At 44.8% G+C, this 18,442-nt stretch overlaps 4 protein-coding genes across 4 annotated transcripts; 1 reads left to right on the forward strand and 3 right to left on the reverse strand.

Moving 5' to 3' along the window:
* Positions 1 to 2,992: 2,992 nt before the first annotated feature.
* On the forward strand, positions 2,993 to 3,526 carry LAJ45_00295 (uncharacterized protein; the record flags this gene model as incomplete). The annotated part of the gene is made up of 4 exons (XM_046109896.1): positions 2,993 to 2,995; positions 3,063 to 3,082; positions 3,178 to 3,359; positions 3,474 to 3,526. The coding sequence occupies 4 exons, from the start codon at positions 2,993 to 2,995 to the stop codon at positions 3,524 to 3,526; spliced, it is 258 nt and encodes an 85-aa protein (XP_045976589.1).
* Positions 3,527 to 4,293: 767 nt separating this feature from the next.
* Positions 4,294 to 8,726, reverse strand: LAJ45_00296 (uncharacterized protein; the record flags this gene model as incomplete). Its single annotated transcript, XM_046109897.1, has 7 exons — positions 4,294 to 4,473; positions 4,533 to 4,913; positions 4,974 to 6,957; positions 7,014 to 7,937; positions 7,990 to 8,447; positions 8,505 to 8,569; positions 8,672 to 8,726. The coding sequence occupies 7 exons, from the start codon at positions 8,724 to 8,726 to the stop codon at positions 4,294 to 4,296; spliced, it is 4,047 nt and encodes a 1,348-aa protein (XP_045976590.1).
* Positions 8,727 to 9,708: 982 nt separating this feature from the next.
* Positions 9,709 to 11,618, reverse strand: LAJ45_00297 (uncharacterized protein; the record flags this gene model as incomplete). The annotated part of the gene is made up of 2 exons (XM_046109898.1): positions 9,709 to 10,594; positions 10,654 to 11,618. 2 exons carry the CDS (start codon positions 11,616 to 11,618, stop codon positions 9,709 to 9,711), a joined length of 1,851 nt encoding a protein of 616 aa, XP_045976591.1.
* A 1,248-nt stretch (positions 11,619 to 12,866) lies between these two features.
* On the reverse strand, positions 12,867 to 14,440 carry LAJ45_00298 (uncharacterized protein; the record flags this gene model as incomplete). The annotated part of the gene is made up of 4 exons (XM_046109899.1): positions 12,867 to 13,499; positions 13,575 to 13,943; positions 14,022 to 14,315; positions 14,369 to 14,440. 4 exons carry the CDS (start codon positions 14,438 to 14,440, stop codon positions 12,867 to 12,869), a joined length of 1,368 nt encoding a protein of 455 aa, XP_045976592.1.
* Between the last annotated feature and the right edge of the window lie 4,002 nt (positions 14,441 to 18,442).

The raw sequence follows: 18,442 nt of genomic DNA on the forward strand, positions 1-18,442 counted from the left end.
CCCCTTTATGCCTGTGAGTACGTTCCCGATCCCCCCCCCCCCCCCGCTCTCCCTCCCCTCTCCCCCTCACTCTCTAACCTTTTTGGTTTTTGCTCCTGCACGTGGGTTGCCTGTCCCATCTTTTTTGTGCTCCTCTATAAGGAGGAGAGCAGTCCTCTATTGGTCTCTGGGAGTTTCCGAGGGATCGAGAGAGGACTTATGTCGTTCCTGTTCCCTCTTTTTTTATTTTCTCTGCGCCTGCCCCTGCCTCCGCAAAGAGGGGGCAATCCTCTATCATTTTTTTTTGAATTTTTGAATTTTCCGAGGGACTGAGCTAGAGGGATTGCCCGCATTTCCTCATAGCCCCCCTCCTCCCGGGGGCCCAATTCTTAGAGATACTCACCTCTTCCCCCTTTAGTCCCTAGGATCGTTTAATTACGACCGTAGTTAGGCACCCCGCTCTAAACCCGAAAACTTGTAATTTGATCATTTCCGTACGCTAACCACTCACGTGAATTTAGTAGATGGCAACGGCCAGCATGTAGTAGCAAACAGATCACCCAAGAGAAAAAGTTAGTCAATGTAATCTAGACCTTCCATCCTATTAATGATAACTATCGGCGGGAGTCCATGTTGGTTTGAGGGCGGGGCGAGTTGTAGTTGTATATAGTCGTCTGTAAGGCCAGACTTTCATTACGCTGGTCCGGCCCGTGAAATAATAGCTTTGTAATTAGAAGAAGTGGCCAGAACTAAGCGGCCACATTGTTTGAAATATTTCCTCGTTCCCCTTCCATGTACGTAAATTCCGTAGGGGCGCAACAATGTAAGGAGGTGCGTGTAGTACTCAGCTCGTGAGCGCATGTAGTTTTATCGACAGTGAACTTCCACTCTTGAGTGACTACATGTAGTATGCAGTATGGTTCTGATCACTTCTATCGATGATGATATACTCGGGATGGAGTCCCCCGCTCTTTTTATCTACCCGCTGCTAACACCTATACTTGTACAGACCGTGGTGTCCTCTCAGTCTGGCTTAATACCACGACACTACATGTAACTACAAGTACTACATCTTTACTTATTACAATATGTGCTACCACACTACAGCGAAGTAATAACCGAGGGCCAATGATCTCCAGAAAGATGTGTCGATAAGTTTTACAAAAAGTGATTCTATATATGATGTATAACTTTGCGCACCATCATGACCTACTGGCATGGCTACCCTCTTATAGACCATAACCACGTAGTGATAAAACACTCGATGATTAATTTAACTATATCTACTTTCAAAAGCTACCATCTAAGTATACCTAGAATGCTGGAGATAGTAAGAGACCTAAGGGTCTCAACGCGTTTAAGGCGATTAACATTGCGAAAGAAAAAAAAAGCTTAAATCTGGGTGGCAGGTGATAATCTGTGACGCGAGCTAGCCCTGAGCCCTGTAAGGCCACCCACATGAGTTCGCTAGGTACGGCCCGCGCCGCACTTGACATCACGAGCCAAGGATCCCTCTGTTATATTCTCCTCTACATACTCCCATTCCCCACCTATCCACAACACTATTTTCAACTAACTTCGCCCCATCCTCAACTCTAATATTCCATCTACAATGCGACTACTAATATCTTGATGTGCATTACTAAGAGGGCTACAATCTCTGGCACCAATTATTCAGTGTATCACTAACCAATCATCTAGAAGCGAGCCGACTATCTACCATGTCAAGTGTAAGTAAAGCCTTCTCCCGATCTCTCGCCCCCTGCCCTTCCACTTCCTTTACAGACGAATGATGAGAATGTATTGTCGTATGATCGGCAGCCCACAGAGGCTGTCTAGATGAATGCAATAATTTTCTATTTTCAAAACCTGACTTGCTGTTCTTTCTATCTTTCTGCTTTATTAACTCCGCGCCTGGTTTTGAGTTTCGCTAATTATCTTCTTGGGGGATTCAGTCCGGATGGGAATTTTTCGGTTTTCAACTGGCATGGTTGCTGATGGCGAGGCGGGGGGGGGGGGGGGGGGCACGGATCCATCGAGCCTTCACCTTGGAATTCATATGTATTGATAGAGCAATGTGCTGCAGTTACAATTTAATGGCAGCAAAAATATAACTATGTCCAAGGTGGTGATGGTTAATGCTGACGTTTAGCAAGTCGTGGCCTAGTTTGCGCATGCAGTCCTTGTAAATTTAATGGTATATTAGAGCCCTAAAACGCTGCTCTACAACCTCCGGAGGCTTTGATGTGTGTAGTTGAGAACAATGCGGTTCTAACTAATACCTCTTAGCCCTTAGGTGACTATGAAGCATAATTTGCTCTCCTGGGCGCACCGGGTATAACAAGACTTCACGGGGTTATCAAAAAATTCAAGACCAATAACCCGCACAAACACTAGTAGACCTAATCTTAACTTTACGGGTGTCTCTACATGTACTGGATGTCTTACTCCCCTTTCAAAAATTTTTGTCACTCTGACATCGTTGGATTTTCCTTTTATCAGTTGCGTATTTTATGAATTTTTGAATCCAACACAAAACACGAGCGAGCGATGCGATATAAGGAACACGAGGGTCTCTAGTTGGACGAACTCGACAACTAGTGGCCTACGAGCTTCCCAGGCATGAGAGGAGGTCTTTGAACCTAGAGATGGCCTAGTAGTCAGGATAACCAATCACCAAGAGGCGCGCCAATACAATAAAAGATACCAATGGAAAATTCCGGGAACCCAAATCTTCTACTCCCTCAAATGCTGTTGATCGGTAGAGATATGGGCATCCTTCCATTATAGGTTAAGGGTCGTTTTAGACGTTGAATAACGACCAATCACGATTCGTGTTCAAACAAAATATATCATCGAGTGATAAGGCATGATCCCAGTCGGCCCCACATCAACATTGACTCTTGGCATCCGGAACCTGGACCTCCACACTTCACAGCTTGTAATATTCAAGCACCAACAATACCCAAAACCAACCTCACCACAATCCAATTAACCCACAAACAAAACAGTCATGGTAGCTCTCACCTCCTCTCCATCCGCTCCCAAGCGAGAAAGCTCCAGCTAACAAAAAAACCCCACAGGGCGGCGGCGACAAAATCCCGTAACTACACCCCTCTTCCTCCTCTCCCCCCACATCCATCACTGGGGGGTGTCCGGGCTCACAGTATTTTAACATGAATGCTCCCCCTCTCACAGATACCCAAAGCACGTGTGGTCACCCTCCGGTGGTTGGTACTCGCGACCCGCAAACTGGAAGGGAAACACGGCTATCATGTTCGGCGTCATCGGGGGCTGCGTTGCGCTCATGTGGAAGTTGAGCGCCGAGCGGGAATACCGCACGCGTATGCCAGACCCTGACCGGTTCTTTCCGAGTCGATGTTAGTAGTGCTCCTCCTCATCCCCATCCCATTTCCGTTAGGTGTTTTGTGTGTGGTTGGCTTGGTTTGGCTTTGGCTTTGGTCTTTGCTAACATTGGATGGTGGTTGGGGTAGACTGGAGCAAGCAGATTATCGAGTTCGAGAGAGGCGCCAAGGATTCTAAATAAACAATTGCTGGATGCATAGAACCGTGGAGCTGGTGTCATTGGGGGGGGGGGGTAGCGTATCTGGTGCTGTGTATGTATATATATGCCAAGGGTTTGATGGCGGGCAGCAAAGCAACAAAGCAATCGCGGACCTGAAAGAAATAGAGTGCATTTCGGAGCTGATATTATGCAGGGTTTCCGTTGTGCATTTCATTCCATGATGGAATGGTATGGATTAGTATTCAGCGAATACCTTCACTCAGCTTTGGCCTCCAAAGTATAAGATGTGGATTCAGTCCAACAATTTTGTCGTCTGTATCATTACACAGGGAACACATTGTAGCAGCGACGAGTAGTTCAATTGACAGGCCATAATTATGAAATCATGTAAATGTTTATATGAAATGAAGCATTAACACCATTTATCCCCATTGCCCCAGGTATAAAAAAGGTCAAAGTCTCGCATGGTAGAACTAAATAGAAATATGCGAATCCAAGATAAATACAGAAAATAAAAGCAAAGGAAGGAATAATAGTTAACAAAAGCAACCTGATTATGCGCAAAACACCACGAGCTATAAATAAAAACAGGAAAAGAAGGAACTCCAAAGTAGAAGTGATTAAAACAAAACCTACTACCGCTGACACTCTTACAACACCCCATAAACCTCGGCGCCACATGAACAATGCTTTAAAAACCAACTTTTCACAAGCCTTACCCTATATAACGAAAAGAAAAGAAACAGTACAAAGCGCTACCACGGGCACATGCCCAAAGCCAACTACTGTCATTGCCTCATTTCGCCTTCTCTTTTCGCAAAGTAATAAGTTAAAAGGTTTTGGTGTCCACTTTTGAGTCCTTTAAAAATTTCATCAAAGAGTCTTTCGTCGTTCCCCAACTTACAGTGCATCTCAATGCACATGGATACGCACGATCTCCTCACTTCGGCATCCTCATCATCCAGAGACTGAGAAAAAAATTAGTGTCCATTTATACAAAACTTGAAGATATTGGATAATCACAAACCTTAACAGCCAAAACGCCAAGTCGAGGCATTTGGGGATCTAGGGTTGATGCTTTACTACTCCTCACTAGTGCTGCCAGACAACTAAGAGCCATGCACCAACTTTGGGTAGGCGGCCTAAATCCAGGTGCATCCTTAGGCAACATCATGTTTAAGATAGCCTCAATTCCTGTGTATGGGTCGACAAGAGCCAAGAACTCCTCGCTGATTTCTTCAATGCCGGTGGTGACATGTGATTGTGTTGGATACTTTCCCCGTAGATCAATAAGTGTACGCAAAACTGCCGGCTCATGTCGTGAAAAATAAGGTGCAGTTTTGGAAAGCAACTGTTTTAGTACTAGAAGCCCTTGTACTCGGAGATCCGCAGCTCTATCCACATCAATCTATAATAATAGTATGTCAATACACGCTCCACGAATAAAACCTCGAGGAATTAAACTTACAGATTCATCATCAAGGTACTCAAGGAGAGCAATAAGTAACTCGTCAAACATTTTCCCATTCTCCCAGATATCATACAGGTGCTCCCCGTTATTCTCTTGCAAGACAGCCCTAACCGGATTTTCTCTTGCGATTCCAATCAGCTTCCTGAATGCTTGGGTATCGATTTCACGATTTTGTAGCCTTGTGATGAGCGTAATTAGTAATCTGGAGGAGTGCTCTGGTGTCTTTGGCAAGTTTGAATTGCTGATTTGCTTCTTCATCTTTGTCCTATTCCATTCACCGTATCCAGGACCTTGTTGTTTGTCCCCGCCTGTAGCCACAGCACCATTGGACTCGACAATTGGATCCTGGTAAACCTTGATGGTTGGAGTTTTGTCATCGGCGCGTCCAGACTTTCGCATTGACAAGCCAAGGAGGTCAGGAGTATTGTCGATTGGTGTGGTGGGAAGAGGCGGCAAATCCTGGAGTTTCTTTTCGTTCTCTCTGGCTCGTGTTGGTGTGGCTACTTTGGGTGCAGGAGGGAGGGGGGGAAGGCTGATCATAGTAATATCTTCATCATCTTTAGAGAACGAAATATCATCGTCAATGGATGATTCCTTTCTCGCCATCGATGACGCATTGATTTGCTGAGAGTTCATTGGCGTTTTACCAATCTTTGGCACAGACCCCAGAACTTGTTCCACGTCTGCGACCTTTTCTTCAATGATTATCGCTTCTGTCTCATCCTCAACATTAACTCCCCAGGCCTTTTTCAAATCTCTAACAGTCTGAGACTCAAACGTCATCAGGATCTTATCGAAAGCCTCAGGGTCCATCTTCTGTAAGTTCTTCAACAGGGTAGTCAGAGGACCGTAATTCGGTACCCTTGTGTTGTTTAACATCGCTATCAGACGATTGGTCCATAGCTTGAAGTTTGAGGAATCGCTCAAAAATTCGTTCTGCGCACCGTTAAGATGTGATTCCACGATTTCGCACATCCAGATGAGGCAACCATGGAGAATCTTTCGTTTCTGGGTTGTTGTAAATGAACCAACAGCTAGTTTCCTTGGTACTACGCCGGATACCCCCATACTGGTAATGATTTTGAAAAGCATTTCTGCAGATTCGGATTCCGTCATCAACTTTTTCAATGCCGGCATGCTGTGCGACATGATAGGTTGGGAGTGCTCCGCATCATCACTCTCACTTAGCAAGAGTACTTTAGGAACAATCTGGTCCATAGGAACCACTTTCACTAATTCTGCAAGGACCTCGGGCGCAACGACATGTTCGACAACTTCCGGTTGGGGATCATTGAGTAGCTTTGCTAAAGTTGGTGCGAACACATCACTCGGAGGAAGGGTTGGCATTTTCTGGCCATCGTAATTTGGGGGTGTCTTTTTGGCAAGAAGACAGGCAACTATAACCACTCCTTCAACTCTTACTCTCCAGTCGCTGTGATTCAACTGTTCCAGTACAGTGAGTTTTCTACCAGAACTACCAATAAGTGGGCTTTGTTGACGTTGGGGCGTTGAGTGCATTCGAACCGCCCTGTCATGGAAGCTTCTTGTTGGAGGCGATAATGGAGGTGACCGTACACCATTCGTACGAGAATTTTGTAGCGGGGACGTCCTTTGGCCAGATTGGTATGCGCCCGAGGGGCTTAATTCTCGTTTTACAGATGGGGCATCTGCGTGCGTTCTTTCAGGCACAGCAGCTTTTGTCTTTACATGCGGTCTCTGGGGCCTAAGAGGCGCAGAGGCCAGACCGCTTTGAGTAGCAGCAGGAGGCCCCATATCAGTAGGCCCAGCTTGAGGTCTAAGCTCTCCACGGCTCTTCTTCGACGCAAGAATCGCCTCCTTTACTGAAGGCCTTCCTGGAGCAGGGCCTCTTCCTAATGGCTGGCGTAGATTTGATACGCCTTTTGGTGCTGCTGTTGCGCCAGGGTTCGGGTTGCCTTTTTGGAGTAGTTTCTGCGAGCTTGAGTCCAGAGTATCCATAAGCCTATAAAAGTCAGTATTTGGATGCATTAGTCTCAACGATTGAAAAGGATCACTCACGCCTCAGCTCGCGCCGGCCAAATGGAGGCGAACAGCCAGTATGTTGATCTCATCCCTTCTCTTACCCCCGGATTTGCGTCTGATAAGCCCCTCTTGATGCACTTTTCAATCACATCAGTCCCCCCAGAATGTTCGATATACCCCTTTTGATCTATGTGAGTCTCCAAAAGGATTCTTAACCACCCAGCTGCATAGCTCCTTGGTTGAACATTCTTGTCGTTACATGCAATTAGTAGTTGTTGTACAAGCTTCACATGATATGAAATGTTTGAAATCAGCACAGCTGTTGTGACATTTCCCAATTGCGATGTAATCTTTTTCGTTCCTGCACAGAGCTTAATAAGGTTCATCATGAGGATCTCCATCATAGGGTCAAGGCCCGGGCCAATGATTTTCGCTAAATCTTTCAATAGCTGACCACCATTCGTGGCTACTGTTGTACGCAGAGAGTTGACCGTCTTAAGGATGCCGTCCAGGAGCGATTTTAATGACACAAGAAACGTTGTTTGGTAATCTTTATAGGCGTTTCCTCTGACCAGCTGCCTAAGCTTCGTGACATTTTTGTCCCTAGCTGCCCAGTTTCCTTCTGATTCTCTTCCCTCAAATGCATCGACCATACTGTGCATAATCTCCTCCAGCTCACGATTCGTGTTGACGTATAATGGTTCGATACCACTTTCCATCTCACTTCCGGGCATGCTCTGAACATAAACCGACGAAGCCATACTACCTGCAACGCTTTTTCCTCCCTTCACACTTTCCACTTCTTCTTCATGTCCTTCCGGGGATCTCACAGTATTCCGCATTTCTGCTTCGCCGCCAGGTATCCCAAGTTGACTCACAATATATGTAGCAATTGCTTTTCGGACTTGTCGATTCTGTAACTCTCTTTTAAGGTCCGATTTTGCATGATCCGGCGCATTCCTTTTCAGAAGGTTAGCTTAAAACTTTTCTGTATAGGAACAAAGCCACTCACTTGAATAGCTCCACAACAACGTCTTTGGCAGATTCTCTAACAGGCTCGCTAGCATCCTCAAGCATCTTGATCATAAACGGTGTAAAGCTCCTGAAAGAAAAGCCCTGCTGGCTATGGTGAACCTGCAGCAGCCAATTCAAACTCTCCTGCCTGCACCTAGGGATCTTACTCCCAAAACCAAGCTCCTTAATCCCTCTCTCCACATCAGGGCCAGAACTCTTCCATAGATCCAATAATCCAGTCAGAGCTACTGATCGACACCTGTCTTTCTGATCGCCGAGCTTTTCAATGAGAACTGGGAGTATGTGGGCGACATGCGGGCGGATGCGAGCGACGTCTTGGAGGGTAACTCTTTTAATCAGATGTCCGAGGCAGGAGAGGGCGTGAAGAGATAGTGTATTGTTAGGGGACGAGACTCCGAGACGACAAGCTTCGAATAAGGGGCCTATGGCTTCTGTCTGGGTTTGAGTTAGTTTCGAAGAATTCGGCGGTATAATCCTGGGTTGGTGTCATACCTGCACATGTTGGTGCTTGACCTGCGACTTGATATTTGCAAATTCGGCAATCTTCTGATCAACATCTATAACCATATATCCGTATTTAGAATCTCTGTACTAAATATTTGGGGTCGAGGTCGCAAATCTCGAAATATGAGCTGCGAGGGTAGGAAGAATCAACTCACCACTTCCTTTCAGCAGAGCCAAAAGGTTTTCTGCCTGTGTATCTCTAACAGACATGATTCGCAACTGGCAACTGGTGTCCCGGGAAAGTTGTAGAGCAAATGAAGACAGGGACGGGCGACCGAGTCTTTAAGCACCGAGTGGTGATGAAATCAAATTACCGAGAGGGGGCCCGTGCAGAGGTGGTAGGTAATGAGGAAACACTCTCGCGTACGGTTGAGGAGAGAGATCCGGAGCGCAAGGAGGCCGATAAAGTAAGCGGCCGCTCGTGCGACTGGAATGTACAAATGCGGCAAGGAACAGAGTTATTGTTTGGTACGGTAGTGTTCTGTGCTGAGGTAGATAGTTTGGTGGTGGTAGGTGGTGTAGAGTATGTACTGTCTGTTACTCACAGCAGAAAGGAGAAGGGTGAGGGACGAGAGACGAACTGACGCAGGGGATGAAATGACGATGAACCGAACGGCACAGAAATGAAATGAGGTCGTCCAGCGAGGGGTTAGGCTGTTCCACTTTCAGCAGGAAGGATATTTGTTTCTTGTGGTGGCTTTTTGCTTTTGTTTTTGATTGCACTGGTCTCACGACGTTGAGGCCAAAACAAACAACACAACGCTTTTCCCCCCTTCCCCCACTAAACAAGGCCAAAGTTCACTTCAACAGCCAACCATCATCATTCCATCGAAGGTTCTCGTACCCTAGCTCTCTCCGCCACGCTGCAGCCCCACCATCACATCGCATGAGCTCCCTGCAGCAGAGCCTCCTCAATGATAAAACTCTGTTAGCGCGTGCTTCTTACCTGAATACCATTCTACTCTGGGTTATTTTTCACGTGCGCGAACAATTTAGGTACATAATAGGCAAATGCTTTGGGCTTCGGTCAAGATAAGATAAGATCTTAGTCTTCAGTGAGTGATCAATTGTGAAGGACCACACAGCAATGAACATTTGGGTAAAGGAATGCACAACAAATTCCATGAGATGAACAACTCGCTATTTAAACTATGATAAACTTAAAAATCAATGATAAGATCGACGGGTCGCTTCAAACTGCCTCAAACCGAATCAGAATTGCAACAATCAGTGCAACCACCACTGGTACCACCACCAAGAAGGCCCAATCAAGAATCACCCCCTTATAACCCATCCAATATACACTCTTTTCATACGACCTTACTCCTCTAAATCCTTTCCCCACAACCCCTCTGGTGGGCGCATTCCCGTCATTTGCATGTAGTAGATATGTTATCTCCCCAGGACTTCCTGTATTCTGCAAAATACCCCTCGTATTCATAAGACTTCCTTCATTGCCTAGATCCGTCAGATATGCAACTCCTTCGGAGCCCTTTATCTCCTCCCACCCCACCTCTCCTGTCTTGACGTTCCTACAATTTCGCCATTCTCTCCACCAACACCATACACCAGCAGGAAAATCATCAAACGGATTCTTGGTATAAAAATCGCTCTTTTTGATTTTGCGACCATTACTATAAATTCCGTGGACCTTCTTTTCAACCATATCGAATAGCCATAACTTATCACTAGTCGTGGCCCCTACAAATCGACCATCAACACTCAAGGATAGAGATGAGTACTGCCGAGGAAATCCTGGAGTATCTTCGACGTTATTTGCATCGGAGTCAATGGGGTTTGGTATTTCATATATCGGCCCTTTGCGATCTTTAGAATAGTCCCAGACCAACAGAACTCCCCCGATACCCCCCGATACAATGTATGTGTCCGTCAGCAAAAAATCGTGCGAGAAGGCGGTGGTGAACGCGGCGCGTGTGTTCGTAGATATACATTTAACTGGAAACTTCATTGTTTTTACGACGATTCCAGTTTCAAGGGATATCACAATGAAATTAGTTCTTGTGAGTTTCCCAAGAGTTGAAGATGGATGGCGAGTCACGAGGCAAACAAGATGCTTTCTATATGTAATAGTTATTATTTATAGTTGATAATAGATTCGAAGAAGAAAAGAACTTACCTTGTGATGTGGAAATTCTTGAGATGTGGAAAGCTAGTATACGGTTCATCCTCTACCCACTCTCTACTCAAGTCAAACTCCCATACCACTTTACTCTCCGCTTCTGTGTTTGTCCCCACAGACTCCACACATAACAAGTTACTTGGAATCTGCGTTGCCGCGACTGAGCTAGTCGGGTCTGGAAAAGTCACCGCAACTAGGATCTCCCCATTTGCAACAAAGCGGTCAGGAGCTCTCTTTCCTAGGTTCCATAATTGTGATAACCCCATTTCTGGTGCATCTACCGCGCGCACTCTATATTCACCATTCTTTTCCTCAACAAGGAAACCAGCTGATGTAGGGAAAGGTGCCGCCGTCCATTGATTTTGAGCTTTCCACTCAAGTGCAACTGCTTGTACCTTACCGAATGCAGGATCCAAAACACCGGTAACAAGTCTAGTCATAGAATTTGTGGCTGTAAGAGCTTTCTCAGGTCGTATCTGGAAAACCACACAGCCATCATCTTTGACACTGGCGTGTTTACTCAAGTATGCCGCACCTTTGCGACTTCCTTCGCCATAAGTGAACAGTTCTATAGTTCTCCTTCCAAACCAGTCTCCGTTCCTATCTGGTGGAGGCAATTCTTTTGGAACCTTTTGTAATCGTGGTGCTGTTGGTGCTGCGACAGGAAATGGGCGCGACCACCCGAGACTCAACTTTACAACATTTTGCCAAAGACGACGTTGGACGGCTGAAGAGCCAGGATACAGGATTTGTTCGAGTTGCAAAGATTCATGAATCCCGAGCGTCAATGCAGCACCACGCCATATAGAATCATTTTCTGAACAGAAAATCGCGTGGTGCAGGTGTGAGCAGGTTTGTGCAAGCTTTAAAAGTGTTATATAAGAACCGGGAGAGGAAGCTGTGAATTTGAGGATGTTTATGAGTATCTCTGTTGGAAGTTGTAGGAGTGGTGGGAGGTCCATTGCATTCGGTAATGTGTTAGAAGTTTAAGAGGGGCAAGCTTGAGAACGAGGACAACAGGTACTTATTACCTGTGCGCTACTACAGCATCAGTAGTGTCATTTCAGCTACAGGGCTGTGAAGATTAGATAGATACGAGGTGACTCACACAGATCTTGCCAGATATATGGTGTTACATACATGTACATAAAACTCAGCCACTATCTACTTCATGTTTTTACTGCTAAGTACCTACATGTAGGTATGTCCATTACACAACTAGATTTGCTTGCTCTTAGATACCAATGATAGATCGAATATTTACATAACTTTCGATTTATTGAAGCAATATAATTGCACCCAAAGGCCTACTCGAGTATGTAGGTACATTGATGTACTGATATCATAACGATTGTCCGGCTTGAGATAAAGCTATCAATATTTCTACGATGAATTTCTACTCTATTGTACATAAGTCACCAACTTTAAGCAAAACACACCAAAACTGACCAAAATGGGCACCTTCTCGAACCCTCAATTCTTTATCAATTACCATATAACTTTCAGTATAGGAATATACACTATAGAGGGACATAAATTCTAAGCTATAGCTCTTTTCATCAAATATGTGGAGAGTTATGGGATTTGGTCGAATTTTGCCAAGACCCCATACAAATTTGAGATCTTGGCACAGTTTCAGAGAACAGCTGAATAAAATGCTATACCAACAATGTTACAGTGTTTATTTTTGAGATTAAGAACTTCCAGATGATTTTCCTAATCATTAATTTGTATTCTACCAATTTGTATAAGTTATATCTTAAAATTGTGGGTGCTGGGGCTATTTGAAAAGGGCTGATTTCGCCGTTTTTGGGTTTTGGCGCGAGGACGGTGACTTATGTCCAAGAACTATATCTTCGTAAAAGATATCGCACGCCGAGATACTTATACCAAAATCTAGGAATTATTCCCAGGATTAATTGATCGGGTAACGTCTCGGGCGATTGGAATAATTGGCTTGTTCGTTATCCGTAGCTTTGCAAACAAGTTACGACGATCATAACATAACGCTTGTGAGGACAAGATCCCGAGAAGTTTCTCTTTCCTGCCTAAAAAATACAAGATGGAGAAAGAGACACAAAAAAAGCACTTTTAAATATTTCCTGAGTATTTAACAGAAATGAAAAGTAAAAGTAAAAGAAACCAACCCTGTCTATATTACAGATACCCCCTATCGGGGTCAATCACCACTGCCATTATTATGCGAAGCCTCAGGCAACCGGGGATGCATCAGTTTTGGCTTTCTTCAAGCCATTCTCGCCATCGTCTGCGGCCTTCCTTTTAGCGGCTTCATTTTGAGTAGAGGTATTAACTTCCGAGCTGCTTTTGAGCTGTGGGATGCCATTCTCGTTTTTCTTGGCTCCCTCGGGATTGTTAGGCTTGTCGCTTCTATTATTGTGCCTGTCATTGGACCCTCCGCGCCCTCCTCGTCCTCCACGTCCTCCGCGCCCGCCACGCCCGCCACGATTCCGGTTACCACCACGACCACCACCGCCGCGGTTGGAATTATTTTTACCCCTATCACCACCAGATTTCCCATCACCGCTATTCTTCCTCTCATTACCGCGTTTTGGCTGTACTACTCCGTCTTTAATGTCTTGAATTTTCCCCTCAACATATTCCAGTTTTGATTTCCACAATAGGTCTTTGCCTTCCCACTTAGGTTTTTCCTCCAATGCCATAAATTTTTCTGAGGCTTCATCGCTGGTGAACTCGACGAAGACTGATCCCTTAAAAATTCCATAGTTTGTGCGGCGAAGCCTGACTCCACAGATAGGACCAAAGGGGTCGAAAAACTTTTCGATGTCCACCTGAGTAGAAGGAGTTTCTACCCCAAACCCTTTCTGTTCATTATAGAAATAATCATAAGTTATGCGCCTTCCAAAATGAATTAGATATAAGATGGTGTCAAAACATACCGCATAGATGCTTTTATTGATCGCTTTATCAGTGATCGGCCCGACGGCGACGGTTCGGTTGTATACATTGGCGGACTCGGCCATGGACTTTACGGATTCTGGCCCTTCCTCCCGTCGTGTATTCCGGGGAATAACTTCGGTGATGTCCAATGGGATCTTCCTTTTGATGGTTTCTTCTCCGGCATCTCCAGCGAGGTCCAAGACTTCGCTTTCTTGTAAAGCCTTGACGAGTGTATCACGGTTGGTGAAACGTTTCATTCTCTTAAATGATGCGACAAGTTTGAGAGGTACTGGCTTGTTTTCCTTGCCGACAAGGCCGAAGAGAAACTTGTCGTAAGGCAAATTTGAATCCGAAAAGTAGAATTCGACCTGCAGCACAAAATTGGGAATTATTAACATTTTGCAAAATACAAGAGTCGCCTAGAGGAATAGGCTAAAAAATCTTACCTGCTTGCGCATCTCGACTGGATCATCTGACTCAGGAAGCACTGTAGCATCGAACTTGACGTTGCTCCGGAATTTTTGCACCCAAGTCTTATGACCTGTTGCCTCGGTCTTTGGTTCTCCCTTCTTGACATCGGCGGCGGGTTCATTTTTTGTCTCTTCCTTCGCGTCAGCAGAAGCAGGCTCATCTTTATTCTCTTCTTTAACATCGGCTACAGGCTCGTCTTTAGTCTCTGTTGGAACGTCAAGAGACTCTTCCTCTTTGACTTCGCGCCCCCCTGCTTGTTTTCTTGGGCGCTATCAATGTTTTCAGCATTATCGGCCTGGATATCTTCCGCCTTAATATCAACTGCTGGTGCCTCAGTAGCAGCAGCGGCAGCAGCATCAGCAGCTACAACCGGGGGAATGCCGTTGTCAGCCATTGAAGTAGTGAGACTGTTTAAAAGTGCGGGAAAATAGTTTTGATAGATAATTGTTATCCTAGGAGAACTTTTTGGTTATGGACTAGGGGAATTCAAGTTGTGGAGGAATGGAGAATTTTGGAGGAGAAGAGTCAGTTTATCAAGGTATGAGGGGTCGTTGACTGGGACTTGGCATAATTGCCACAGCGGCTACCCGTTAGAACAGTCAGATACCAAGAGAAAGAAAAGCTTGAGCCGCTGAGTCTTTAACCGACTTGGCTCGGACTACATGTACATACCTACATATACTAATGCTACATGTGTAATATAGAAAGTGCACTCTAATCCATCGTTTAAATTATCGTCACGTCAAAATCACACTTCCGTTTCTACAGAAAATAAAGGAAGTATATGTACTTAAGTATACCTAGTTCGCATCTAGGACGAAGGCTCGTTAAGTACATGTCGCTAAAGGACTTTAGCCTTAGCAATGGATTTCTTTGAGCATTTCTCGAGACCTCCGAGTCATAACCAGCAAATTGCTATCCGTGCATTTCTCAAGGTCACTACCACATCAGCATACTTTCTTCAATACCGGAAAGCCAGCACAAATCTAGGATGACTCTTCATTCACCGATACTTAGTGGGAGTCAAAAAATTTAATCTGGAGCTCAAAAACAGGGTTAGGGTTTCATCTCATTTCCATGTTTGTGACTCGCTCCCGTGACTCACTACCTACAATGACACCTAGTAAAGTATTGGAATTGATAACATACCTTTGTCCTATTCTTATGGTCCCATGTACATATCTTATATTCACCTAACAAAGGAGTTTTCGAACTACACGAGCAGGAATCACACTACGTATATCGCTGTTCCTTATCCTTTCCCTCCTGAATGGGAGATATTTTCTTTCAAGCCCGCTATGAAAAAGGCACCTCACATAAGTGGCGTTTTTTTCCAACCAGCATATAATCAAGCACAAATGACTGGATTGGCAAGATTTTCTACATATGGAGGTGAACAAAGAAAAAAAGAGGTAAAATTGATCATTACCTCTTGAGCAACTACCAAAACGAGCAAGATACAACTCGAAGCAGAAACCCCAGGCCCAGTCGAGAGATCAGACCATACAGAAGTGGTCCTCGAGTCTTCCGAGACCGCAAAACAGACATCTATTTCCAATACTACAATCCGATCGGAAGTAAAAGATCCACTAATGACTGCTCTCCAAGACCCCAAACATACGAAGTCAGCGGACTGTATATCTACACTTAATTCATTCGAAAACCCCAGAAAGGAAGCTATAGACCTAGATCTTGGTGCGATAGGTTCTCCCCGGAAAAACCCTTACCCCCCACGGCGCCCCTCCTTCTCCTGCTCCCCAGCACGCCAACGCTTCCCCTACATCTCACTTATACCTCCATACTATCTCCCCAATACACTCACCCACTCCCCCGCTTTCCGCCTACTCTACCCAGAGAGTTACACGATCTACCAACTTCATTACAGCTTCCTATCTACCACTCTACCCTTGCCTTTCTCCTTCCATGTCCTCCTTTCTGGCACTCTCATAGGAGGTCACGGTATTAATGCAATAGAGAATGGTGATGTATGTGGAAGGATTCCATTGACAAGGCTAGTATTCGAGAGCTTGGGGTCGTTGGGGGAGGAGATTGTGATGCCATGGCTGAGAGGTGTATGTGGGTTGAGGTGGATATTTGAACAGGACATGAGTGATTTAGGACCTGTAGAACTAACTGGGTTGAAAGGAATTAAGGTGAGGGTTGCTACTGCCACTGTTAATATTAATATTGATATAGATGAGACGGAGAACCCTAAGTGGTCGTTTTATGGATGTGTGACTGAGGGGACTGAGGGTAGGCTTGCCTAATTATAAAGATTGATGATCAATTGGAGTATTTGATTTATAAAATATATTTCTATCTCAATATTGTTTTACCCCCTCCGGGGTTGAGGGTTCCAGCGATTAGGTGGGTGGCATATTTCAGTCTTCAAGTTAGTAAATCATAAATCCGAATAACATAATTCATGAATACAGGCTACGGCCGGGCGTGAGCGAAATAAGTCGTCCAAGAGTACAGCGCAAATCGGTATATATATTGGGCACCACTCTGACATGTAATTCCGTCTGGGATAATAATCTCGATCATACAATATCACTCGAAGGCAGTTATACGTCAGCATCAATTACATTTATAGTGACAGCTATGTTGTCATTTACTGTGCCCTGATCGTGGAATATGACGATTATATATATATTCGTAGGTCCACATTTTAATAAGGATGCTCCTACTATCTGTGGTATTATACAACTATGATCATGAGGGGATACCACGAACCGTACCATGCCTGCTCTTTATTAGAGGATTTCTGGTCTGAATTACAGCCATCTGCAACAAACGAAATGTGGTGGCAGGTGGTCTTTTACAATTGCATATGTACTTAGTGCATGGTGCCCGCTTTGGTAAGTGGTCCCTCGTGAGCCACGCTGTGCTGTAGATTCACATATTCTCACTCGGGATTACAACATTTCCTCGCATCATGTGCCCAGCTTTATATTTATAGCATGCATATGTGTCCCAGCGAGGATATCTGATTGTTTGTATTTTATCCCTTCCTGAGAGATTTTTTAGAGATGATCAAAATTGACTATTGGTTTGGGCGCGCGTAAGGGAAAGTACGAGACCGCGGGCCTGGGCATGTCCAGCTCTTTAAAGAGAAGTTATTAAGGTCAAGGTATTAACAAAGAGCCCGCCTTCCTATTGCTAGTCTCTCAGCCTTAGACGGTGATGAGCGAGTGCACGTGATGAGCGCAAGACCAGAAGTAAAATATACCCCGATAGCGAGGGTGAAACTTTATCTAGTTGACAATGGACCGGTTCGTCCATAGATTAATGAGATACCTTTAGTCTAGCTACGGATAAATACCATATACCACTCCAACCCAGGTTGAGTAAACGGCAAAGCCCTAAGCTCGATAATTTTTCTCAAGCTATCTGCAGCACGACTTGGATCTTCCCGCTATCATGTAGAGTGCATGGAAATATTCGACGAGTCGCATGGACCCCGATATTCTACCCCAATGGACTAATAATTGCTTGGTAATTAATTTTACTCCCATCGATATCCCCAATATTATGTAGCTAACATTGACATGAAATGAGGGTTCTAAGGAAGCACAGGCAAGTTTAGCTGCTAAGGCTGTCATCATCGCAATCGAGTGAGAGTGTCTGGCTATCTAAAGTTGGCAGACATTATTGCAGTGGAAAGGGGCCATAGGTCTCCCGGATATTCCATCTTGATGCCCTACCACTTGGTCCATTCATGACTGAACCAAACAATCATGGGGATTCCTGAATGGGCTGCATGAATGACTGGACGAGATCGAGAACATCGATACATGTATGTACTCTGGCGCCTTCTCACTACCTAATATCACTTCAAGACGAATCATGAACAAATATATTTATTCGTGCTTGATCATGTTACGATGTCCTCTCCTGGCAAACTAACAGTTAAGCCTCTAGGTTTCTGCGTGGATGTGGTTGCTTGAGTGTGTCTTCGGCCCATATTCACTTGACTCCTGGTCACCTTTGTCTGGGCGTAATGCATCTGCTTTGTTTATGCATACACACAGAGTTTATGGGCTTGTTCCATATCTACAATTCTGGGAGTCCACACAAGAGCCATCGAAGTTATGTCAGTAAGCGTGACAGTAATACCGCGTATCGAATCAGTATCAAGCAAACATCAAGACAAACTTCTTAACCAACACCCCATCTCCTGCAAGAAACCCAAGACTTGATTTACATTGAGTACTATTTCAATCACCGTCACCCAAGTTGCTAAGCACACACAGATACATGTACCTTTGATATTATACGATGGATATTATTTCCCCACTTAAGAGTAGGCGCCAGTTTGATTTTTTCTCTAGCCAACTAGGTTCATTTAAGATACAGCATTAACGAGGAAAAAAATAAGTACGCTTATATTCCT

This window comes from Morchella importuna (assembly GCF_003444635.1).
Source record: "Morchella importuna strain M04M26 chromosome Unknown Morimp01GS001, whole genome shotgun sequence".
Taxonomy (NCBI): Eukaryota; Fungi; Ascomycota; class Pezizomycetes; order Pezizales; family Morchellaceae; genus Morchella; species Morchella importuna.